The following is a 26,736-nucleotide window of genomic DNA, read 5'->3' on the forward strand; positions in this document are numbered from 1 at the left end:
TTATTTTTCTTCATTTAATATATCAACGGAAACAATATAATAATAATAAAAAAAGAAAAACAAATAATATTTCTAGTTTAACAATCGAATGACTTCCCCCTCTCCCTCTTCCAGCTAAAATTAAGTTGTATAAACTTTTGCTAATGGAACTAATCCCAATATTATTTTAATTAACCTGTTCTTGTATCCAACATTATCAAATCAATACCTAATATAAAAATTAATACAAAGTATGAATAAGGGATTAGATCAAAGAGTATCCTTTAAATGGTCCCGTTAAAAAATAATTTTCACAGTACATCCTCCAAGCCTCTTATGACTTTTGAACCGTTTATTTTCTCCCGTCTCCCAGACGGCCGCTCCTCCCCGCCCGCAAGGAAACTACATTTCCCACAGCGCCTCGCTCCGTCGGAGGTCTTGCGGAGGCAGCAGGGCGCGCGGGATGTAGCTGGCGGACGACTGCCTGCCTCGAAGATCAACGCGTTTCCCCCCTACCCGTAAAAACCGCTGAAACCCGTGCCGGCCGCACGGACCACTCCCTTCCCCGCGTTGGCCAAAGCGGGTGTGAAAGGCGCCGCCCGTGCGGCCTCACAAACTGACCCCCCCTCCGTCAGGAGTTTCGGATAGACGCTGAGGGGGGGGGGAGAGGGGATTAACGGCCTTCTTGACAGGCGAGGCGGCCGAAGCGGGGCTGCGCGCCCTCGGGGGCTTCGCGGCGGTTGGCGTCTGCTGCGCGCGCCGCTCCCCGCGCTCGCCAGGGGCGGAGTCGTCGCCTCCCGGATCGGAAGCGTCGCCGACATGAGCGGCAAAGAAGGTGGCGGCCATCGGGGGGAGGGGGAGTTAAGCGGCCCCTTCCCCGCCCTTCCCTGTATCAGGCAGCTATTCTCTCCTCCCCGCTTGGTTTTCTCGCCTGTCTCAAGTATTAGTCTCCACCCCCCCCCCACACACCCCGGCATGTGAAGGCCTAGGGTTGCCAGCCTCCAGGGACTAGCTGGAGATCTCCTGCTGTTTCAACTGATCTCCAGTCGATAGAGATCAGTTCCCCTGGAGAAAAGGGCCGCTGTGGCCATTGGACTCTATGGCATTAAAGCCCCTCCCCAAACCCCGCCCTCCTCAGGCTCCACCCCAAAAACCTCCCACCAGTGGCAAGGAGGGATCTGGCAACTCTAGCCCCCCCCCCCTCGCATGTGAAGGCCTAGGGTTGCCAGCCTCAAGGTACTAGCTGGAGATCTCCTGCTATTACAACTGATCGCCAGCCAGTAGAGATCAGTTCCCCTGGAGAAAAGGGCCGCTGTGGCCATTGGACTCTATGGCATTATAGCCCCTCCCCTCCCCAAACCCTGCCCTCCTCAGGAGCCCCCCAAAAACCTCCCACCAGTGGCAAGGAGGGACCTGGCAACTCTAGCCCCCCCTTGCATGTTAAGGCCTAGGGTTGACAAGCTCCAGGTACTAACTGGAGATCTGCTGTTTCAACTGATCTCCAGCTGATAGAGATCAGTTCCCCTGGAGAAAATGGCCACTTTGGCAGTTGGACTCTATGGCATCGAAGTCCCTCCCCAAGCCCAGCCCTCTTCAGCCTCAGCCCCAAAAACCTCCCGCTGGAGGCGAAGAGGGACCTGGCAACCCTATTAAGGCCCCAAAGGAGTGTTATGAAAATTTGAGAATAACAAAAATGTTTTGTCGGCAGTAACGACTCCTCACCCCGCATGGGCATTTTCTTGGGTTGCTCTGTGCGTTTGGGCAAGTGTGTGACTGGCACAAATTCAGCTGGAGATGTAATACGTAGCCCAAAGACATGTTGAGGGGGGAGAACAGTTGTAGTTGCTGACTCCCCCCCCCATGGTAATCAGGAAGATTTGACCTAGGGGGGAAAATGTGACAAATTTACTGCACGTTTGATTTTGTGACCAACGATATGTTAAAGCCACTCATTAAAAAGTCCCTTTTAAATGATGGGAGATCTGCCCCCCCCCCCCCGGGCCGTCTCTCCTCGTTATTTTTGAGTAGGGCCATTTATGCATGGGAGGTTTTGCCTTGGATTTGCTGCTATCTAGATGCACATTTCCCCCATCAAAATTCTCAAAACTCAAAAATAAGCCCCCATGCAGAGTTTTGAGAATTCAGATGGGAAAAAAATTCATCTACACAGCAGCAAATCCAAAGCAAAACCTCCCATGCATCAATGGCTTAGAATGGCTGATAGCTAGCTTCATTGGTGAGGAGTCCAAAGGTGTGTGCTGTTTGGATTATTTGGCCTCATTTTAAGTAATGTATAGTTTAAATTGGCAGCACAATTTCAAACACCAAAGCCCCACAGTGACTCTTGTGTGTGTCCCCCAAAATTAAGATTTTAGTGCAGCAGTGTGCATTTGTTTTCCACTGGTTGCCAGTGGAGCAGTAGCAGCTGGGGTGGAGAGAGGCAAGAGGAATGGAGAGTAGACAGTTTGGCACTTTACATCCAATGCCATTTTTAGGTCTGCAATTTTTTGGAGTGCAGGGTTTATAAAATTTTAAGGATGCAGTGTTTTGTATCAATAGTAGGGGAAGCATGAACCTTCTGAAAAAATTCTCAGAGTTAATTTGATGTGTATTACGATTCCATAGGTATTAAATATCAACGGTTTTCTTTATAGGAGCAGGTGGTTTCAGAAAAAGAAAGCATGATAATTTCCCCCATGGTCATCGAAGAGAAGAAAAGGACATTAATTCTTCTTCAACTATGATTATGTCTTTCAAAGGTAAGGATGCTATTTAAAAGCTTGAAGACTGGTTCACTCTAGCATACTGTCTTCTTTTTTCCATGTGTGGGGTTATGTTGAGAAATCTCAAAATATACCCGGCTGTATTTGCAGACCATGTGCAGTCATTTTGGCGATTGTGGCAACTATTTAAAAAGTGGTGCTGTGATTGTACACATGACTCATGGTGTGACCTGGTTCATTTTGAAGGTTTAGGACCCATATGGATGTGTGATTGCATGGAGAAAAAAGCCCTGATTGTAAAAACAAAACAAAAAGGCTTCTGAGAATAGATGTGAGTTAGATGAATTAGGGTATATAGCGTAACTTGTTCTGTTCAAGCTAAGTAAAAGCATTCGAAACAGTCTTAAGGGGTTTTGTTGTGTGTAATTCAGTGTTTTGAATATGATAGATGAAGAAGCAATCCATTAAAACTATTGACTTGCTTGCTTTGAAAAATGCTTACATAATGTCAAGTTCATTGGGAATCGAACCAGTGATATTTCAACATGTGTACGAATGACATGCAATTGTTTGAATTCTGTTCTCTAGCATTTCAGCTGGAACTTGATACTAAACACGATAAGTATGAACGGCTTGTGAAACTTAGTCGTGATATAACAATTGAGAGTAAAAGGACCATATTTCTACTGCATAGGATCACTAGGTGAGTAATCTGCCAGCTTTCTTGATTCATTGCTTCTCTTCTCTCTTGTATAGGGTGATCAGATACAAAGGATAAAGGGTTCCTGTTTTCTAATACTTATGTAGGATTTTGGTAGGTGTGTCTTTGTCATGCACAGGTGAAAAAGCATCACCTGCTGAATTTCCTGCTTTTACAGAACTATTCAAGTTTTGCTTTATTTTTCATCTGTTTGTTCTAGTCTTACAGTGAGATGACTTTTTTGGTTCATACTAAGCCTGAAAAGAAAGCAGACATAATTTTTCTTAATATTGAATTTTGCTTTAAAAAGCAATTTCTGACTTAATTGTTGTGAGCCTCTATAAACCGTGAAATAACTAATTTGGATACCAGTATGCATTCTTGTTACAAATGTAGTTGATTTTAAGATAAAAAGAGGGGGAGATTTAGGGGTCTCCAGTACCCCGTGGTGCAGAGTGGTAAACTGCAGTAGTGCAGTTGAAGCTCCGCTCACCACCTGAGTTCAATCCTGACGGAAGTCGGGTTCAGGTAGCTGGCTCAAGGTTGACTCAGCCTTCCATACTTCCAATGTTGGTAGAATGAGTACCCAGCTTGCTGGGGGTAAAGTGTAGAAGACTGGGGAAGGTAATGGTAAAGCACCCCATAAAACTTAGTCTGGCTAGTAAACATTAGGATGTGATGTCACCCCATGGGTCAGTAATGACCCGGTGCTTGTACCTTTACCTTTTAGTATCCCCGTATGTCTTTAACAGAGATACCCAAGAGAAGCAGAAGACACATGAAAACAGAGTGATTGCCTGTTGTGTTGGGAGTATTGTGGTGATGGTGGTATATGTGCCATATAGCTGCAGCCCTCTTCTTTCCTGCCACATTCAAATCAAGCTTGGTGAGGGAGGGATAGAGGATGAGCATCACATTAAGGCTTACTTACTTGCATAAACATTGTTTAGAATCATGTGTTAGTCACTTTTACCCCCAAGATAGTGTAAAGGAGTAGTAATCTTTATGGAATTTGAGCACGTGCCCAATGTCATACACTTGCCTTAGGGATACATAGATATATACTTAGAATGTTTTGTAAATTATGTGTATATTAGTTTATATTAACTTATGCTTGTATCCTGATGTTCCAACAACTGCTGCTTTGTAACTTGTGTTCTGTGATCACAGTGCTCCAAACAGGGAGGAAATATTAATGGAATCTGAAGCCAAATTAGATATTGTGAGACAGAAGATAAAACAAATTGCACAAGAATTGATGGGAGAGGATATGCATCAGTTCCACAGAGCCATCTCTCCAGGTATGTATGAAAGTATAACAGTCTTCACAAGTAAAATTCAGATCAAGTCCAAATCAAAAGGACCGGCTTTACTTCATTTGACATGTCGAAGTCAGTTTCTTTGTTCCCAAAGGAAGAATGTTAATTTGATCCTGATGCAATACTGGATTTGTAAACTTATTATATAGTAAATAAAAGCAGAGCTGTGTTGTATAGAAGTTGACTGGAACATCTTCTTAGTAATGTAAGCTGTTGAACTCTTGGATTAATATGTCCTTGGTGGTGGCAGTGGCTAACATTGACTATATCCAGAAAGGGAACTTGTAGGCACACAAGAGATTTATAAAAACTTCCAAAGTTGCTCAACAGCACGTATCTATTTGAATTGTTTAAATTGTAAATGAATGAAAAATCTTGAGTATGTACACATTTTATGCTCCATCTTGAGGATTGTGGTTAATTACTTTTGTATTTTGGGCTTATGCATAATAGACACTTTCCCTGTAAAGAGTCAGTGATAAACATTTAAGAGGTAGGTATGGGTCATCAAGATTCAGTTATTATGAACATTTTCCCCCTTGTCAGTGATATGCAGAACACTGAAGGAGAAGGTTTTGTGGTTAAGCACACGCACACACAACTAGGTATGCAGAGCTGATGGAACCCATACCCAGCTTGTAGGCACATTCGTGCAAAGCTTCTTTCCTTTCTGCACTGTGCCGTAGCCACATGAACAATATTCTTAATGCAAACAAGCAGGATGACTGAAATCTTTTGTTCCAGAAGTAAGCCACAGCCTATGAGTAGATAAGTGTCAGAAACTAGGACTCATAAGGAACTTGCTGAGGAGTAGAAATCCCATTCCCTGCTGATACTTATTTCCTCTTGCAGCTTCTTTCTGCCCTCCCCCTTCCCCTCCGCCTGCCTTGCTCACCTAGCAGTGGCATTTTGCTTAGCCTCCCCATTGACCACTTCTTTTCACTATCACTGCCCTGCTTGCTCGTTCTGCCACCCCTGCCTGCCCAGTGATGGTGGGCGGGTGCCTTTCTTGGCTTCTTCACCACCAGCTCTTTTTTCGAAATAGCTGCTGAGGTCTTGCGACATAGCATTGCAAGATCTCCCCCCCCCCCCCACGGTAAGTTAAAGTTTGGAGGCTTTTAAAAAGTCCCCTTCAACTTTCTCAGATATTTGTGCAAACCTGGGGATTTCTTCAGACTATTTGCATGTTTGTATGTGCTGTCAAGCTTCATCCAACTTATGGTGACTCGAGCAAGGGGCTTTCAAGGCAAGTGAGAAGCAGAGCTGGTTGTTCCTTTGCCTTCCTTTGCGGAGTCTTCCTTGGTGGTCCCCCATTCAAGTACCAACCCTGCTTAGCTTATAAGATTTAACAAGTTCATTCTATACCATACAATTCTGCACTCCCTTCCCTATCTGTACCATGGCCCTATTGCGTGGTTTTATGATCTGTGCTTGGGGGCTATTGTTCAGAATTAGATATAATGTTGAACACTCAGTCACTATAACCTGTTTCCTGTCTGTATTCAGTTTCAACTAACTTCTTCTCATCCTTTTCACTCTTTTACAACAAAAACTTGCTGACATGGATGGTCTTTTGTTTGTGTATCATCCAGGAACGGAATGTCAGCCACATATTCAGTTGTCTTCCCCAGGAATGGCAGATTAGAATCAAGAGTGTGTGGGTAGTTTACGTTAACATTGAGGAGTAATTTTTAAAAGAAAAAAATTGTTGCCTAGGTGCTGAAAAACATAGCATTTTCACTTTCCCTGAAGGTAGTATTTACAGTGCCCACCGAAACTCCAACATTTCTCTAGGAGGATTGTACCTTTCGGGAAAGAGTTGAGAGTGGTCATGTGGTTACACACATTACTAAGCATCCTGTCGGCATCTGACAGAGCAGTGGACGAAGTGATCTGATAGCAAATGAGACAAGACAATATTATGGACACCAGCAGTTTGGACTTTGTTTAATATGTGGTTTTCTAGTCAGGCCAAATGCAAGAGATTTTGTCTTAGAAATGTTTCACAAACATATCAAGGGAGGTGCTGCGAGGTAATAAAGACTTGTCTCTGCAAACAGAAAGGTTGGGAACATAATAATCCATTCACTTCCTAGAACAGCTTCCTGGTTAACACTGTGTAAGTGCAGTTGTAACTGCAGCAGCGTTTATTATTAACACTGTACCTACCGGTATACTAGGTGACATAAAAAGAATGAGAAATAGCACACATGATGTTTAAAGAAGATCCTTACCTTAAAAGTGGAGAGACTAAGAATCAAACTAGATAAGAAACACATCTCCTTGCTGTTTTTTGTTTTTGTTTTCAAATCTAAAGTAGTCAGGCAGAATCCCAAATTGGTTGGGGGCTTTGGTGTTAGGGGTGGGGGTACATTAAATCACCCCTCCTTCCTTTACTCTGTAAGCATGTAACAATAAATCTGTCCCCTTCCCTGAGCTGCTTTTTGTCCCATGGTGGGGGAGCGTGTATAGCTGCCTATATGGAGCTCTGTGTGGGTTTCTGTGTGTCTTTCCTCATGGGGTTCCAGGGAGGGGGGCAGATTTGGATTGAGAAAATGGCATGAGGGAAGAGACAGTCTCTTCTCACCAGCAGCACAGTCCTTGTCTGGTCACTGTTTGGAGAGGGGCCATTGCTGAGTACTAGAGCATCTGCTTTGCATGCAGCAGGTCATTCAGTCTCCAGCATCTCTAGTTAAAAGAATCAGGTAGAAGATGATATGAAAGATGCTACCAAAGACCCTGGAGAGCTGCTGTCAGTCAAAGTAGAACATACTGGCCTTGATAGACCAGTGTTTTTACTCAATATAAGGTAGCTTCGTGTGTTCATAGGTCTGTGTAGGAGCTTTCAGCAGCTTAAAAAACGGCTGAGTGGTGCGATAATAATCAGGCATTTTTTTAAACTTAAAAGCAGCCATGGGAAGGCTCTAGGAAGATGGGGGGCAGTTTGCTCCTTGCCTAGTTTGGTCCCAAGAAGGGAGTATTAAAAGACAGCAAGAGCTAAATCTTGAAGCTTGTAACAAAAGTTTAAACAAGGCTTGGGGTTACGTAATAGAGAATCCGTTTTTCAATTTTTTGTTAAATTATATACCCTCAGATTCAGTTTTCTGTTATCTGTGCTGTACTTGTTGACCTTTCTGCTTCAGAGGTACAGAACAGACTTTATTTGCAGTCATAGACCATCAAATATCCTAAAATATTGAAATTAAATACATACATAAATAGTTATGGACCGATAATACAAAAGATTAAAATGTAGTGGAGATTAAAAACTGGAATAAAGGGATTTCTGCTTCAGAAATTTTATAAGTCATTGGGGAACCAAGGATAAAATGAGCCTCTGCATTGTAGATTCTGACCTCACATTCCAGAAGTCAGCCCAGTCTTCTTCAGTGCACTTAAAGACTTGTAAAGATTAATCATTCAAGGTGTGGTTTGGAAACCAGTGATTGACAAGATTCTACCACGATCAGGCTACTGTGGACTTATTAAAGTGGACACATTCAGTTTCCATAGTACTACATTGTTCTGGCTTTTTGTGGGGGAAGGGCACACATGTTCTTATGTAAAAAAAAAAACACCACCTTCAAAATCATATATATTCCCAAATCAGAAATAAATATTCTAGAAAGTAAGGTGCCAACCCAAAGTTCCTATCTCGAAGGCAGGTTGTCCAATTAACCTCCTAAAAATGTTGTCTACTGCCTTAAATTCAGACCTGGAATAGCCTCTTTCCCCTTTCCCCCCCTATATACTTTAGATCAAAATTAGCCTTCTAATTATAGAGTTATAGGGTAGACTTCATGCAAAGACAAAAATAAATCTGGAGAGTAATGACTATATATCCATAAATAGAAGTGCCGCAAGTATGATGTTTGAGAATGTTGTTTGTTGCTTGTTAAAAAACTTCTTTGGGGTTATTCCAAGCCGTTGTTCTTTTGACATAAAGATAAAACAATTTTGGCAGAGCACTAAAGAAGCTTCATGCTTTCACTCATTAAGAATAGTGCTAATGGCACGCAGAACATTTCCCCAAAGAATACTTGTATGAGCTCAAACACCTAGTACTAATAATTGAACAATAACAAACGTGGATGCCTGTTCTCTACACGTTTTCTTAACAGTACAGATTGTCCCAGGGGACGATTAAACAAGCAAACAAAGAGATGCTGAAATAACTAGTTTAAAAACATACATAGCTGCTTCTGCGTATTGTTAAGAATATCCTTTTGTGATGACTTTTACAGTTGAAACATTACACGAATTCAAGAAAAGTGAACGAACAAAATTAGATATTTATCGTGCAATCCTGTGCAAAATTATTTCAGTAAATCCAGTGAGCTCAGTTAGCTTTGTCTGGCATAACTGTGCATATGATTGCACTGTTCAAAATGTTTAAGTACATCATGAGAGAAACTTTGCAAGAGTTCATTCACTCATTCATCCGGCAATAGCTGTGGCTATCTTTATATCTAGTATCCACGTGTGCCCCCTCCCTCACACAGATTAACAAGAATCCACAGAATCTGGCCACCATGTTCTATGAGACAAGCTTCTGCAAACTTGGAAGAATCCCCAAATTTACAAGAAAACAAATACATTTAAATACAGGGGCGGAACAACCCACCAAACCAGTATTGGCAGCGTCTATGCAAATTTTGTGTGTGTGGGAGGGGATAACCTTTAGCGGCATTTTGGATGGCAAGAACAACCCAAAATGATACCCAACAATCAGTGTCACAGTTAAGCAAGAGCGCAGAGAGGACAGGAGATGAATGGTGATATTGCAGGAGTTGTGTGGGCAAGGAAAGGGAGAAGGAAAAGAACACGTGGGTAGGGAGAGGAAAGGCCAGGCTGGCAGGCGAGCAGGGGGTAGAGCAGGAAGAAAGAGTGTTTGGGGGCAGGAAGAGTCAGAGCCCATATTGATTTTTTGGGAAGCTATAAAGTAAATAACAGCAAAAGTAAACATTTCTTGCATATTTCTATAAAAACTTTAGCACAGCGGTGCAACAGTAGTTCTGATATAATTTGACAGTATGACAGAAGCATGGATGTAGTCTTGCAAAAGACTGTGCAAGAAAAGGAAACTGGGAAGGAGAAGATTTCGATTTGGGTTCAAGGCTAACTTTAAATTTGTGGCAAAACACCATCCTGAAAACACTGGGAAAATGGGGTGGGTGGGTGGGGAAGCGAAGTGACTACTGAAGGTCTGAAAAATAATGCATAATTCCAGCGAAGCCCTGAAGTAGTCACCGGTGATAGCTATGCAAACTATCCATGCATAAAAGGCCCTTGTCTGTTGCAGCAGTAATGAATGGGAATCTTGTGGTGCCTTAAAGTTAGTTAGCATAAGCTTTCATGGACTTGGAATTCATTCTGCCAGATGCACCCGATAGGTCGTCTTAACAGTTTCTTAACTAAATGATTGCTACATTTGGAATATTAGAATCCTAATCATAGGTCTTAGTTTTTCCTTTTTTTCTGGGCAGTCTTGAAGGTCTCCTTTAAAGGTGCAAATTCCTGCTAACATACTTGTCCGTTTATGTAAAAGACTTGGTCATGCTTCCATAGCCATAAACTGTGTGATAATCTGATAATCACCATTCATAATCATCATGGTTTGCTTAGTGTTTGTGTTTCTTGAATCTGTTTTTCAACAATGTTACATATGTCAACATCAAGAGTATCAGACCAGTGGTTTATCTGCTACTGCATCTTGTAACAGACAACCAGTTAACCCTGAAGGGCTAACAAACAAGGCAGAGAGGCCATGGTCTTCATCATGTTGCCTCCTAGCACAAGTTTGCTGCCTCTGAATGTGAAGGTTTCTTTAACTCGTTATGGGTAGTAGCCATTGATGGACTGCCAGTGAATTCCACAATTTAATTGAGTAAAGTAGTAGTAGTGTGACTCTTCCCTGTAGTTCTATATGATCCAAAGTACTTTGGAGAGGATACTCGCACTTAATGTTTGTTTGTGTGTGTGTGTGTATGTGTAAAGTGCCTTCAAGTCGCAGCCGACTTATGGCGACCCCTTTTGGGGTTTTCATGGCAAGAGACTAACAGAGGTGGTTTGCCAGTGCCTTCCTCTGCACAGCAACCCTGGTATTCCTTGGTGGTCTCCCATCCAAATACTAACCAGGGCTGACCCTGCTTAGCTTCTGAGATATGACAAGATTAGGCTGGCCTGGGCCATCCAGGTCAGGGCCTGTTTGTTTAGACCCATTGAATTCTGTAGATATTTCAAATTCAGCTATTGGACGGCACCACTGGTTTCTTCCAGAAGTTGTTTTAATTTCATATGTTGGGCTTTTTGCTTCAGCATTTAAATTATTAGGCAGATCAAATGGAAATCAATTTTAATCTTGAGGGCTCTGTTAGTTCTAAGACAAGATGTCAGTGTTGCTTTACTGTTTGCATTGCAATGCTGCGCACGTTGTACTTCTGCATCCTGAATACCTTCTTTGCAATACCCCAACCACCTTTTGACCGGGATGTAAGGACTCAGATCTCCATTCCAACTCATGTCTGATGAAGGTGCTTTGACTCTTGAAAGTTTATACCCCCAAAATCTTGTTGGTCTCTAAGGTGCTACTGATTCTAGCTGTTCTTACAGCAGACCAACATGGCTATGTTTTGAAACTTTCCCGTTCTGGTCTGTCTAAATATGTGAGGAAGTCTTGATGGATAAACAGGGATTTTATATATTGCATTTTGTCATGTTTACTCAGGGGGAAAAATAAATTGCTGAAAAACAGTCATATAAATGACTCTATTGTTGGCAAGATGATCCATAATTAATCCTTTTTTTGATAGAGCCCAAAACTGAGAACAGAAAGTTAGGTATTGTTTGCTGGAACAGTGACATGGGATGGATTTTTTTTTTAACCTTTAGGATTACTTGCTAACACATGTCATTCCATTTCTGTATAACATATTTAGACAACCTTGTACTTTCTTATTCAAAACACCTTAGGGTCTTAGGTCAACATTATTTTTTCAAGCTGCTTTTTTTTGTGGAGAAAACGTTAAAAGTCATGCATTTCATATTAAGCATATTGTTTCCTACAAAGAAAATACACTATAAGGAGTGAGGACTCATGAGACCAGTGGGGGGGGGGGAGGTCCCATCCTCGCCCTGCTTGCCAGCCGTTCTTCTGTGGTGGTTGGGGGATGGGGGACAGCACTCCTCCATACCAGCCCCTGTGCAGTGCCAGCAACAGTGGTGACAGCTCCCACGCCCCCTCCCCGCATGTCATGCTGCTGCCTCAGTCGGATTGGCTCATGCCATAGCACCAGTTCCTGTTTCTCCCAGCCAAACTGCCTGCAGCACTGGTGGAGGTGGTGTTGGCTCCTCCGCCCACCCCCAGCGCCACTGTCTCAGCCCAACCGGCTCAGGCAATGGGCAGGCAGCTGGTCCACTCTTCATAAAAATGCCAGCTGAGATCTCTCAGTGTGGCATTTTGAGACCTTGATGGCTTAAAATTCACACTTCTTTTGGTTTTGCTTTTTGGACTTTTCTGCAAACTTGGGGTTTTCCTCAGGACTGTAGAAAAATATCTAACGTGTGTACCTGGCCCCATTCTCCTTGTGTATCAATCTGCACGGGGTCCAGGTTCACAACTAGATATGTGATGTTCACTGGGATGAATCCAGAACTTCTGTGTTTAGGGGCACAGAAACATTTAAGTATTTTGTCTCTTTTCCTTCTCTGTTTTGAAAGGCTCAGGACAGGTATGACTCTGAAAAGACACTAAAAAGTGATCTGATCAGTTGGTCAGACCTTTTGAAGGTGACTAAATTATGTCTTCAAACAAAAGGTGGAGGAGGGGTGCCTGCATGGGCAAACAGAGCAGGTGTGCATGACTACCCTTCAAGCATTTACTTGTAAGCCTGGTCTAGATACCATGTTTGAGATAATGAAAAGCCTACTTACAAAAGTGAAAGGATTAACCAAATTTATTTACTGTGTGCAGAAATCCAGAAGGGAGTCGGTAATCTAAGAGCCACATGACAAACTCCATGTTCTTTTGACACTTACGTTGTTTATCTCTCTTCAGTATCATATGTTCTATTGTTGGCCCCCTCCCACAGATCATGCTTATTTCTTCTCCAGGGCATTCTTTTTTATCAGAATATAGCTGTAATAGCTCCACTCCCTAACTCCAGCATGAATGACAACTACTAATTAATACTGGCTACTGAAAGTCAGTTTAAAATCCTAAAAAAACATCAAATCTTGCTTTCAACCACCACAAAACACCTTCTTGAACAGCCATGTTTTAACCTGAAATTGAAATACCAGTAGAGAGTTAGTTGGATGTGTTTCTAATGGGAGCATTTTCCAAAGTATGGATGACACTGTGGAAAAGATCTCTCTTGCTACTTGTAGTCCCCGTTTCTGTAAAAGTCATGAATGTGTAGGAGTATTGCTAATGATGAAAAGCTCCATACTGGGTAGGTTTTACTAGTGCACAGGCTGTTGCTGGAATTGGAAGGTGTAGTTGAGCAAAGTAGGAGCAGTGTGTTCTTTTTGGCCAAGCCCTGTCACAAAGTGAGCCCCGGAGCCAAACTAAATGTGACAGTGGCCCCAGGTCCATTCATGACTGCCAGTGCTATTTTGCAAGCATTTGTCGTTCTTTAAAAATTGCTAGGAGGACCAAATCTGGATCAGGCATGTTGCAAGCCCAGGAGCTCTTTCTCTCCCCCCCCCCCAATGACTTTCCAGGGGCAGAAACAGCCCCCTTCCATGGCTGTTTCAGCACTTGAAAAGGAAACGAGCTTCTGGGGCTGCAGCATCATGTGCTTGATCCAGCACAGCCCTGTTTTCTTTGTGCTACATGGGATCAATGCAGTGTCTGTGTGGGGGTGATTTAACATTGTCATTCTCATATTTTATTGTCAAGATTCAGTTGGAAAGTCCAGGGCTGGGTTATAAGCCCCTGAATTTTCAAGGCTCTGCCAACCCTTTAACTTTTTATGGAGAGCTTTATATTTGGAAAGGTTACACTTGGGAATAAGTGTATGAGGAATCCATAGAACATGTGCTTGTGTGTCCTGGTCTTCAGGAGTATACTAATGAATGATTTCTTCTTGTATCTGTTCTTGTTTACAGGATAATTTTCTCTTTACAAGTGAGTTCTGTAAACAAAAATAGAAACAAGGAATAATCACTTGGATCACTGTGACTGTCATTATACATCAGTGCAATAATCAAATGTTTTACTACTTTTCATTTCAACCAGGGCTTCAAGAATATGTAGAAGCGGTCTCATTCCAGTATTTTATCAAAACCCGAACATTAGTTAGCATAGAGGTGATCAATGAGCAGCTTATGTTTGCAGCAGAAGACAAAGAGGAAGAAACAAAGGTGGTAAGGATATTTTTGATATATTAATTATCTGCAGTTCAATCACTATTGTTTAACATAAAATATGTTCATAGAATCATAGAGTTGGAAGGGACCACCAGAGTCATCTAGTCCAACCCCCTGCACAATGCAGGAAATTCACAACTACCTCCTCCCCCCCCCCCAGTGACCAGAAGATGGCCAAGATGCCTTCCCACTCATCATCTGCCTAAGGTCACAGAATCAGCATTGCTGACAGATGGCCATCTAACCTCTTCTTAAAAGCCTCCATGGAAGGTTTTTATTTATTAATTATTTGATATTCCATCATTTAGAACATTTTCACACTTTTTCCTCTAGGTTGTTTAGACATATTTTTCTCTGGAACTAACAGACAGTATAGAACAGGGCTTCTTAAACTTTTTTCCACTCGTGGCCCCTTTTCGCCCAAGAAATTTTTACACGACCCTGGTATATAGGTAGATAAAATAGGTATACAAATCAAAAATTTCCTGATAATAAATCATAAAGAAACCTTTTACTGTTGCCAAATTTTTCACGACCCCCACATTCAGTTACGCAACCCCACAGTTTAAGAAGCTTTGGTCTAGAACAGTATGTTTGTGTTGCTTTATTAAAGCCCTATGCAATATTAAGTATACATTATTCATATATATTGTGTAGCCCTTTTAATCACATACAATCTACTTTTTTGGCACTCAGTGATGCAAAATGAAGCTAAAATGTGAAGGTACAAGAGCTGTCTTAAAAGCGAGATCAGAGACTCCAGCCACTGAAGTCTCCCTCCTCACTGACGCCTCGATGAACTAATCATTGTGGATACAGTTTGGAAACGAAACAGGGGAAAGCTGGATTCCAATCTCATTTGATTCTGGGTATCACCTAGCAGCTCATGAACAAAGACCAGTCTCTCAACTTCAGCTTTCCTTTTTTTAAAACTGGGATTATAAAGAGCAACAAAAGATGGTTGATAGATAAGGAATATAAAGCGCTCCCAAGAAGGTGGCAGCCCAGGGTGTGGACCCACCCTGCCATAAAGGAGCTGATAACATTTTCTCTTGAGGCCCCCAAACTGGCAAAGCATTACCTTATGAGTCACGTCTCCTGACTACTCTTCTGGGATCTTGTGGAAGGAAGGAGTGGACAAAGCATTTCTCAAGCCACTCCTCTCAATTCCTTAGCTTGGTTCAGGGGGTTAAATATCTGCTTCTCTTGACCCTCTAAGTTTCCTTCCAGGAAGTATTGTCACTTATGGGAGGTTGCCCAGAAGATTTCCTTTTGTTTGGGTCCATCCTCTACAGAGATTGTAGCTTGTACATGTAGGTATATTTCTTAACCTGAGATTCCCTGCTATTTCCAGGTCCATTATTCCCATTCAGTCTCTTTCTCTGTTGATCCAGTGAGCTGCTCTAGCTGAAAGTGGGACAAGGGACCTGGGTTCAAATCTCACTAGGTTGGCTTTTTTCTAACTCCTTTTCATCATCATGGTCTAAGACCTACATACATAGCGACTGGCTAGTTTATCTTAAACAAACACAGAATTGGTCTGGATATGTCTTTACATGTCTAAACATCCACATAATCATAATTTAAATTTCTTAAAATTCAATAGTTTCTAGCCGCAAGGCTATGAAGATGGGCTTGGAAGCCTGGTAAAATATCACAAGTTGGTGGGTGGGGTCTGAACAAGGATTTTTAGTGGGTGTAGGGGGAGGGAAGCTCTGTTAATGTCTTATATACTTTTTTTGCCCTTAGGCAAATTACATGTATAGGAGTCTTAGGGGGTTACCGCACTTGTATTTCCAGCGATGTATTAAGAGTTTGAAAATGTTATAAAAAATACTGTCCGCACTTTCTATGTATTTCCACCGATGTAATAAGAGTTTGAAAACGTTATAAAAAATACTGTTCACACTTTGTTTGGCTCCTTTAGCTGTGAAGACGTCTTCCAATCATTTATAAGCCGTGGTATCCAAAAACCCTTTTAAAGCGATGTTTTTTAAAACATTTTCAAACTCTTAATATATTGCTGGGAATGCAAAGTGCGGTAACCCTCTTAGAGTTCACCTTTCCTAGGGGAATAGATCCCGGACAGACTTTTTTCCCCACCCAACGCACAGTGGAGTTTACAGTCACAGAATGTTGTAACATCTGTGGGCTTAGATGGCTTTAGAAGGGGACTAGACAGATTTATGTTACCGCACTAGGTATTCCCAGCGATGTATTAAGAGTTTGAAAATGTTATAAAAAATACTGTTCGCACTTTGTTTGGCCCCTTTAGCTGTGAAGACGTCTTCCAACCATTTTTTAGCCGTGGCATCCAAAAACTCTTTTAAAGCGATGTTTTTTTATAATATTTCCAAACTCTTGATACATCGCTGGGAATACCTAGTGTGGTAACAGCCTGAGATGTACATCAGATGTCTTTCTAGTTTCAAAGGAAACCCCAGTGGAACCAGCAGCCTTTCCAGTATTTTGCTGGAGCCCTGAGCAAGCAGCTGCATAATGTCTCTCAGAAGCTGGAATTGAGTCATAGGGATAAGATAAGCACACTGACTCATCTCAGACCCTGATGCTTTTAACATCTTGATGTTTTCAAATGGTCATAGTTAACACTAACCATTAATCATAATGTTTGTCCAGTTTGAGTTGTTGACGAGAAGTTACACGGACTCCTACTGGAGCAAGCAGCAAATCTAGTGCCGCTGTTACAAATGACTCATAGAAGTGCGTAGGTAGAAGACAAATATTTTATTTTTGCAAGCCAGATACCTACTGAATAGTGGGGAGGGGGCACTCCACATTTAGAGCTTAGAATAATTAAATTTCAAATGAATGATTTATGATTTCTGGACCACAAAATAGCAGAAGGAAAAAGACCTTCCTTTTTATATGTAATAAATTTCTTCCCAAATAAAGCAGGAAGATTCTTGTGGAAAAACAGGTGAGATTTAGTGCACCAGGAAATAAGGTATAGTTTCTCAACAATGTATAGGAAGTTTCCAGATACATAGATTAACCCAGTGTTTCTCATACTCTGCTCTTACCTACTAGGGCTTTTAAGCTCTGATTCTACCTCTCCTACCCAGAAGCCTCATTTAGTATGCTCAGAACTGTATATTCAGTTATAATAATGTATGAGTGCAAAAGTTAGTATTGGATGAGAAATCTTTGTTCTGAGAGTCTGAGCTATGAATGGAAAACAGATTGTTTCTGGTGAACCTACTGTTCCTTTTGGATAAATACAGTATATATATTCACATGTTTTTCTGACCACCCAGTTTTCACAGTTTAGCCTGTGTCCTTAAGAACTGGTGACAAAACGGGCAGATCTTAACCCAAAAGTGAGGGGAACCTCTAAAACATTGTGATTGTGACGGTCACTGAGATTGTAGCCTCTGTTAGTGTTGTTAAATATGGTCTTCAGAGACACTCTGAGGTGTCCTTTGTGTCAGTTTCAGACAATCTAGCTTTGCTGGCACTGTACCTACAGTAGGTAACTAGAAAACTAAACAAGCCCTTCTGAGCATTAAGTAGCTTCTTTTGAGCTATCACTATTCCTGTTTCGGGTTCTTCCATGAAGAACCTTTGGTGATCTGTTCACTAGAGCAACTCATTTACTTAATCCAGCAGAAACTGTGAAGTAAGAAAGGAAAAAGAATATTAGCAAGAAATTTATTAGAGTAGGTAAGCAGTGAAAAGGAAGTAGTTGCTGCTCACGGAAAAGGCTACAAGTAAAAATTGGGAAACAGTTCTTAACTTACACTTGTAATCAGGGCGATCTTATTGCTACCTCTGCTACACTGCAAGTTACTCATCCATGATTCTGCTTTCCGCACCTTTTCCCAAATATCCCTGTGTTCTAAGTGATGCTTTGTTCTCTATTTGTTGCTAGCCTGCCTCTGATTGCCTCAACACACAAAGCCACAATTGGAGCCTGAAGGTGACTCCTGTCGATTACCTCCTGGGAGTGGCTGACCTAACTGGAGAGCTGATGCGGATGTGCATCAACAGTGTGGGCAACGGCGACATAGATACTCCGTTTGAGCTGAGCCAGTTCTTGCGTCAGATATACGACGGCTTTTCATTCATCGGCAACACTGGACCTTATGAAGTTTCTAAAAAACTCTACACCTTGAAGCAGAGTCTGGCCAAAGTGGAGAATGCATGCTACACGTTGAAAGTTAGGGGGTCTGAGATACCAAAGCACATGCTAGCAGATGTGTTTTCCACCAAAACAGAAATCATTGAGCAAGAAGATGGGCTTCCCTAAAGCAACAGGAACCCCATGACCAGAAGGGAAGAGCAACTGTAAATTCAGAACAAGGAATTGCAATAATTAAGGTTTGCTTGCTAGAAGTCTTAGAAGTCTGCATGTTTCTTTAAAGCTTGGTAATGTTTTAGGGTCAGCTGAAGAAACAGGAGAAAATTGTTCTTGCATTAAGGATGGACAAGCCTATCAGGCTTATTGTTCAGTGAGAGATCTATAGTCACAAAATGTCACTGTTGATATTTTTAATGTGCTTGTATTTTAGTGTTTTGGGCCCACTGCAGCGTACTTTAGTCATTTCAGCCTAGTAGACAAGTACACTTATGAATGTTGTAATATTTTCGTCTGTTGCTCTCTCCTTTCTTAAGTGGCCTGTGTGTGGGATTCAAAAGGAGTCATGAAAACAAGTGGAAACATTTTTGTTAAAGGGAAAATGTACTTTAAAGAGTCAGAGAGTCTGCTTGCTCACTCGTTACTTTCTCATTCTGAGGTTTGAATAACCTGTTTGAACATCCTGCCTTAACCCTGACTTTTAGTTTCTTAGTTTATATTGAAGAACCTAAACATGTAGCCAAGCCAAGCCAAGTCAAAGAACAAAAGGCTAGAAGCCCTGCAGTAGTAGAGCATGTTTATGTTTGCAGAAGAAGCAAGTTCTTTCACTTATGGGTAAAATCAACATGCACATCTAGTAATGAGCTCTAATCCATGGCCTGCAGTAGAGGACATTTCTGTTGCAGAAGTGCCCTTTGACATCAAGCTTCTTCAATTAGGACGTGCTTAACATGAGATGACCCTGTGTGTATGGAAGTTGCTGCATATACAGATGCTGGGAAAACTGCAGGTGGCAGCAGCTTCCAAGCACACACAGAAATTGTACATATATGGTACAATCCTCAGCCTGTCAAAATCCTGTATGGGATAATTGTGTTATGTCCTGAAAAATTTGATAACCTGTGGAAATGTCCTTAGATACCCAGGAGCACAAATAAGGTTGACTGGAGATAAATCAAGGGGGAGATTCAGGCTTATATGTTTAAAGATAAAAAAGCTAAGATAAATATTGGAAAGTAAAATATTTCAGATGAAAAAACCTGAATGTGTCAGATCTCATAGGGACCATGCACAAGGTGTGTGCATCATTTGTGTAGTTCATAAAGTATGCTGTCAATAGAAGATGTGTTCAGTGAATCACTTATTCCAAATTAAAAGTGGGTCCCCCTCACTACATATAGGTAAAGGCTTGGATCCTAAGCAGCATGAGTCACGTTTGAGGAAGGGAACTTGCCTGTCTCCACCCCTTCCATTGCAGCCTTCTGTGCCCCCCTTTGTGTTCCAGTGGGTCAGTAGACTCCCAAGAATATTGAGGAGGGCAAAGCAGGAGTCTGCAGCAGGAAGGGGAATTGGCAAGTCCCTCTCACCTTTTCTACAAACTAAAATGCCATCCCATCAGAGAAAAGGCACCTTAGGACCTAAGCCAGGAAATTTGTACTGGGAAAAATAAAAGACAAAAATTGTGTGTGTGTTTTTTTTAAGCAGTTAAAGAAACAGGTCTTTCTATTCTACATAAAATACTTTCTCCCCTCACTCTCATGTGCTTTTATACAACCAGTAACAAAGCATGTTCTAGGCATTTTTGATATGAAGAGTGGCTAGCATTTGTCTCAAGTAATTCTAGTTTTTATGTAATAGTTTAAAAAGGAATGCTTTAGTTATTTGATAAAGCAAATTGAGTGATATCTGTATATTGTTATATAATAAACTAGTGAAAAGTGCCTTCTTGTAATGAATGTTAGGTTTCATCTATTTTGTTTTACAGGTGTTGTATGTTCACATACTTTTAAGCTTTAATCAAGAATTATTTGTTGGAACAGTTGCCATCTTTGTTAGAGTAAACATTTGTTAAAAATAATTAGAAATAAAGCTTTCAGCGATCCATTAATTTCAGCTTAAAGTCTTAGAGGAGTTCTGAAATGTGTGGTTTCCGCTTGTTGCCAAGTATACAACCCAGAGGTGTAATTTTACAGGGTAATTTTAGAGTTGTACCCTTCTAAGTTCATTGACTCAAATAACTTAGTGCAACTTTGCTTAGGATTGCACTGTTAGCTCTTTGAGGCTAGGAGAAGACTCTGACATGTTAAACACAAATATTTGATCTGGCAGGTACTAGGTATAAGGCTTAAAAGCAAATCCAGGGATGGGTTTTAATAATAATAATGATAAAAATCGTATATCTAAAAACACACATGGGGGTTTAAAAACCCCCAAAATGATAAAGTGAATACCTGTAGCTTCAAGAAACAGAAGCCTTCAGTGGCCATTGCTAGGCAACCACAGCATTCTAGTCTTTCAGGGAAGGGAAAAATTAAATAGAGAGGGAGAAATGAGATGCCCCGCAAGTCCTTACATGTTCCCACTTGTTCCTAATATGCAAACAAGTTTTGGGGATCCTCAGGCTCATGTTTCAGGAACTGAACTTGTGGCCTTACGATGCAAAATAAATGCTCTACCACTCAGTCATGACACCTCTCCTTGTGCACATCTGGTAATTAGCTAAGTCCAAAGTGCCAAATTATAGAGTGTCACTGTCCAAATTGGTAAACTATGGTTCCTTAGAAATTAGGACTTCAAACAGTGGTTTAATGCTGATTTGCAGCGAAACCACAAGCCATAGTTTTCCAGTTTGGCTCTTATGAACCCAGATCAGGCTGTAGTCAGAGAGGATCAGTGCGTGATCCCAAGCATTCGTCAGGCTTTCATATAGCAGCAAACCAAATTTGCTATTATGGTTAAACCAAGAATGTTGTTAGACCAGTAGGAGAGAAATAATTAACTGGAAATGCTTGAAGGTATGAGGCCTGAGAAAGTATACACTTGGGCGTCTTCCAGACAGCCTTAATATTCCAGTTTCATTTCCCTTCGTTACCAATTTTTCCCTTGTTTCCACACAACTTCGTTTAGCAATCCCTTATCCCAGTGCTTGTACATTTTTTCCAGCTCTTTCTGAAACCTGTTTTCCCCCCAATCTTTTTTTCTGAAATGGCTTGATTTCAGTTTTTTTGCAGTGTGAAATGCCTGTGCCATTTTGCAGTGGGGTACCCACCTTGCCATTTTGGGTAGGGTGGGTGGTGATTGTTTTTTTTCAAAAAAATTGCATTCCAGTGTTACAGCAATTCAGCATTAGACCACACATGCATCGAAAGAACCATCATGGCCAATTGGAAGGCCTGAAACAAGCAGCCAGTCATTGCCTTTCCATCTTATGGTACATTCCCTAGAGAACAAATCAAATAGCCAAAAGGGTTAAGTAAACAAATCTCAAAATATATACAAATAAAAAACAAAACTAAATGAATTTTAATCATTCATTACAATAAACCAATAATCCACACACCTTAAAAAACTGCTCTGTACATAAATCCCTTTACCAATATGGCAGATTCCACACACTAATTCCACACAGCAATAATCAAGTGACACATATTCATTGGTCAAAGCATATGATAAAACAACAAAACACTAAATGTGTTTTGGCTACCTCCTTCCTCAGTGGTGCAATAAGAATCGTCAAGCTTAAAGCTTCTGATGAATGCAACATAACAAATGTACAAATGTACAAATGTATCCACAAATATCCTGAACAGTCTGTAAACAAAAGTATGGCACACATGGGGAAATCACTCCAATTGCACTATCATTGGAGGTGCTCCAGAGATGAAGAACATTGAGTTCAGGGCTTCAGTCTGGAAGACGTCTTAAGGTTAGATTCCACAGATCTGTCCCACTAATGGTCGCACCTCTTGGTGAGGGAGGTGCCTTGCTCTAGTCTAGGAGAAGACACCGTTAGCAGAACAGTGACATGGGATCCAACCCAGTCCAAAGGCAAAGATAGACGTGCCAAAGTGCTTACTCTTTCAGTGCAAACACTAAGGTTGAAACAGTACAAAGAACCTTAGCATGTCATCCTTGTGTAGGACTTATGCAAACTAGTGAAGTATTCCATGTATTTGTTACTGTTTATGGTTAAAAAATAAAAGGAAAAGTTGTAAAAAGACAAATGAATATCCACAGAATTAACCAACTGATGTGGAAGAAAGGGGTACAAGAGGACCTGAAAATAAGTGGATTCTTTGTTAGGAGACTAGGGTACATGAAAGACTACCGTAGATAGTTTATTGTGAGCAATTTATTAGAGTGAGGAAGGCTCCAGATTTGAGGCAGTGTGGTAACTATTACATGGGCCACTGAAAGCATAGCCATTTCCTAGATGGTTTCATCTCAGAAAGGCTATAATTAGTAGAATTAGCAAGGCTGCAATTTGTGAAAATACCTGGTAGCAAGTCCCATTAAACTCAGTGCAACTTACTGCCAAGCAACAACAGCGTAGAGTTTCAAAAAGTTGATTTTTTAATTTGCATGGCTACGGTAGACAGTTGGAATAGTGACATGCACAAATCAATCAGTGGCAGTGTGCTCTCTTTCAGTCAGGTATTGGTCATATGCTTCGTACTGGTCCGAAACCAAAGCATTGTTAAAATAGATGTTCTGGAAAGGCTACCTTGCACCCAAATATCCTTTGTTATCATAAAGTTATGTATATTGGACTTGAGCTTCCATTTGAACCCAAATCAATTACCACTTCAGTGTGGAGCTATGGCACATTTTTAGAGAGCTATGTAAATTTATGCAAACAAAAATGTGCTTGTTTGATGTAGATAGCTAGGAATCTCCTAACAGATGCCATGTACATATTATGAGAATGAGAACAAATGTAGCCAGGAGAAGAATCCAATGAAACTTATTTCTTGCATCACAATAGCTGCTGGTTTAGATCTGCTTGTTTTTATATCATGAAAGTGTGCTTAGAAGACATTTTCACAAATGTAACAGTTGAAAGGCTTATAAAGGAATGGATGGTTACTACTAAGTTATTCTTGAATTCTTGATGGGTATACATGTACAGATGTTGGGAGAGAAAGAGCAGGATCTTTCCAGTGAGTGCAAAAGCTGACAACTAATTTAGTAACACAAACTGAAAAGGTCAATGCTTCATTCCTTGTTCTGGTCCTTTTGATAAACAAGTTGGAACATAGCATGCATGTTCCTGCAGAAGCAACTGCCCTGCCCTAGGAAGCCTTGCTGATCTCATCGCCTGAACTTTAGTCTCCCATCCACAGGCTCACGTCAGGCTATGACCAACTACCCCCATACAATGCCTTATATTTCTGAGGCTGTGATCATATGCACACTTAGTTGGGAGTAAATTAGAGTGTGTGTTGCTCTGCAGAAGCTACCACCTCCAGAGTTCTTTCCTCCAGGACTCCAGTAGTTGAGGGTGAGCGCCAGATATCTCTGACTTAAGATATTTGTTGCTGCTAGCAGTATAATGCCTAGGGGTGGGCAGAGGCAGGCATCCAAGAGGGTCACTTGCCTGCTTGGTGAGATGATTGCTCTTGATGTTAGGCCCTTCAGTGTAATGAGCCAGCGTGGTGTAGTGGTTAAGAGTGGCGGTTTGGAGCGGTGGACTCTGATCTGGAGAACCGGGTTTGATTCCCCACTCCTCCACATGAGTGGCAGCTCTAATCTGGTGAACCGGGTTGGTTTCCTCATTCCTATACATGAAGCCAGCTGGGTTACCTTGGGCTAGTCACAGCTCTCTTAGAGCTCTCTCAAACCCCAACTACCTCACAGGGTGTCTGTTGTGGGGAGGGGAAGGGAAAGGGATTGTAAGCTGGGTTGATTCTTCCTTAAGTGGTAGAGAAAGTTGGCATATAAAAACCAACTCTTCTTCTAATAGAGGACCTCAGCTTCTGTTGCCTGCTCCAGGATTCATACCCACGGAACACAATCCCTGCTCACACCATGTTGAGCCGGAAAGTAGTGCCATCCCTTTACAAGGCAGCCAGAGAGCACTTGAAGGCACGGTTGTCCCTAGTTTCAGGGAGAAGCATGCACTTCACATTGAATATTTGGACCAACACTGATGCGCAGCATGCATACCCCTCACTTACTGCACTGGTCGCAACCTGAGGATATTCTGGGTGGGGGTGGGCCAAGCAGTGTTAGGGTGAAAGGTGGCACCGGGCCAGTTACTGCCAGACTCTGCTCCATGCCCAGGTTATGGACAAGGTGCACATAGTGGCCAACCTCTCAGCCACCATCCGCATAGATAGGGGAATGGGTAGGCAGGGACGTCACCTGTGGCTTTGTGGTGACAGATGGTGGAGAAAACATTAAGGCAGCTGTCAAGGGATTGGGTCTCACTTGAATTTATTGCATGACCCACCTTCTTCACCTCATGTTGAAGGATGCCCTTGGGTTGGGATCTAGGGTGGATCCTAGCTAGGGCGCTGCCACCTGTGACTTTCAGCAGCTGCTCCAAAAATTGCAGGTCACTTTTGACACGCGACTTACAGACTACTTACAGACTGTGTGTGAGCCAGGAGCTTTGGGGTGTGCTGCAGCACTGCCTCATCAGTGACATCCCCACTTGCTGGAATTCCACCTGTGCTATGCTTAAGAGTCCACTGGAGCAGAAGAGTGCCGGCATAAGTTGTCTGGTGAGACGGTTATCATTCAGGGGGCAGGGTGTGTCATTGCTGATTAGACACCCTCTCCCAAATGGTATTTGTCCCAAAGCCCTTCAAGTCTTTACTGAGGCACTCTGCAGTGACGCGTGTAGCCTGGGTCACATCATTCCCATGGTCTATGAACTCCAGGGGAAGATAGATGAGTTTTTGGATGACCAAAGACCAGACCTTGCGCCTCTTCTTCCAGAAGTGCACGCCCTGGTGAGGAGGCTGAAGAGAGCGGTCAACTCCTGACTCAAGCCTCTCACCAAGGAAAGAGTCTGCATGCTGGCGACCATGTGTGGCCTGCACTTCAAGGGTCTCTTTGCCCTGGCAGCCGATGCTCTCACCTTCTGGAGGGACATGCTCTCCAAGGAGATGCAGCCTGTGCAGGCCAGCAGCGGTACATTTCCTCTGTGAAAGGAGGAGGAAGGAGAAGGCAGTGGCCTGACCCCTCATCTCCCTTACCCAGGGGATGAACCCCCATGGCCACCACTGCACATGTGTTCTTCCTGTTTGCCCTGGGGTGGGCACATGGCTCCAGTGGGGCCTGTAGGCACAGGATAGATTGGGCACAGGAATTGGTTAGGGAACACCTAGCGGTAGACCTAAGAAAAATGTGATCTGATAACTGTGCTGCCAGAGGGAGACATGGGTTAAGCAAAATATTCAATCAAATAGAAAATAATCTTTTGGAAACCGTCCATCAAATGTAACAGGAGGAAGAGTTACTGGGAGTTATCCTTCTCATTTAGTTCACACTCAGGCCCAGATTAAGACTTTTGTCAGGTGGTGTTGGAAGTCCATCCTTATCAGGAACAATATATTAAATGGCTTCTGAAATAATGTGCTAAGCAACATCTAGCTTTCTTACTGAATATATCACATATTGATTTACAAACAGTAGAAAGAATCCGGGGGCCAATATATCATGATTGTCTTTTACTCACATTTTTTTCCTCCAAGATTACTAAATCTTATCTTGGCGAAAAGTAACTTCCTTTGAGCGAATGGGATAATTCCCCTGAAGTACCTCCGCGATCTAGTAACTTTGATACCATCAAAATGCCCTATCCCTGAAAAGTGGGATTGTAAAAATAATGTGACCAAGTTTAGTAATAATGTTGACTCATGTAAGGGTTCATGTTTATCCATATGTCAGGAGAAGGGGCTAAAGGAGAAGGAGGAAAAGAAGGGAAAGTTATCTGTTAAAAGAAGAAGAAGCTGGCATCCCCAGTTGTGTTCCATGACTGCTGAACGGGAGACCTTTGAATTGTCTGTGCATTGAAAAGAATGGCGTCTGCAGTGTGCGTGCGCAGAAAATGCCCCCAAAATCCAGAACACAAAAACATGGCATGGATTTTTAACACGAACCAGTAACCCCCTATCTAAAATGCAGCAATCCCGGTAAAATTCCCCCTCCCCGAAGCCCAGATCCAGAACAGTAACAAAAAAATTCTCAGAGCATATCCCTAGTCACCACTATACACTATGCTTACAAATCAGCAATGTTACTTGATGCAGTTCAATGCTGCCATCATGTGGTAGATAGTGTTCTGTGCTGCTTCAAGTTACCATTTGTTTTAAGATAGCTCTTCTTCCCAGTTTTTCCAGAGCGGACAGCTAGTGGACAGCTTGCTGATGTTTTTAAAATGGTAATTTAATCACAGACAGCAAAGCATCCACCAAAGACCAGCAGCTCTGCACAACTGAAACATTTGAATGTATTAGGTTATTTTACACATTTCATGAGACTCTGCATTCCCGCTAATCAAAATTAATCAGCAATGACTATCACTTGAAATATAATCAC

The 26,736-nt window shown here is 42.0% G+C and overlaps 1 protein-coding gene across 2 annotated transcripts; it reads left to right on the forward strand.

The window, feature by feature from the left end:
• The first annotated feature begins 776 nt into the window (after positions 1-776).
• TSNAX (translin associated factor X) lies at positions 777-18,396 on the forward strand. Of its 2 annotated transcripts, none has more exons than XM_056852865.1 (6): positions 777-814; positions 2,634-2,738; positions 3,291-3,405; positions 4,573-4,703; positions 13,963-14,090; positions 17,983-18,396. In XM_056852865.1, exons 1-6 carry the CDS (start codon positions 799-801, stop codon positions 18,358-18,360), a joined length of 873 nt encoding a protein of 290 aa, XP_056708843.1. In that variant the 5' UTR covers positions 777-798; the 3' UTR covers positions 18,361-18,396. The 2 variants fall into 2 exon arrangements, with proteins under 2 accessions (XP_056708843.1, XP_056708844.1); XM_056852866.1 differs by having other exon boundaries at positions 13,963-14,087.
• The last annotated feature ends 8,340 nt before the right edge of the window (positions 18,397-26,736 follow it).

Source organism: Euleptes europaea, chromosome 7 (assembly GCF_029931775.1).
Source record: "Euleptes europaea isolate rEulEur1 chromosome 7, rEulEur1.hap1, whole genome shotgun sequence".
NCBI lineage: Eukaryota > Metazoa > Chordata > Lepidosauria > Squamata > Sphaerodactylidae > Euleptes > Euleptes europaea.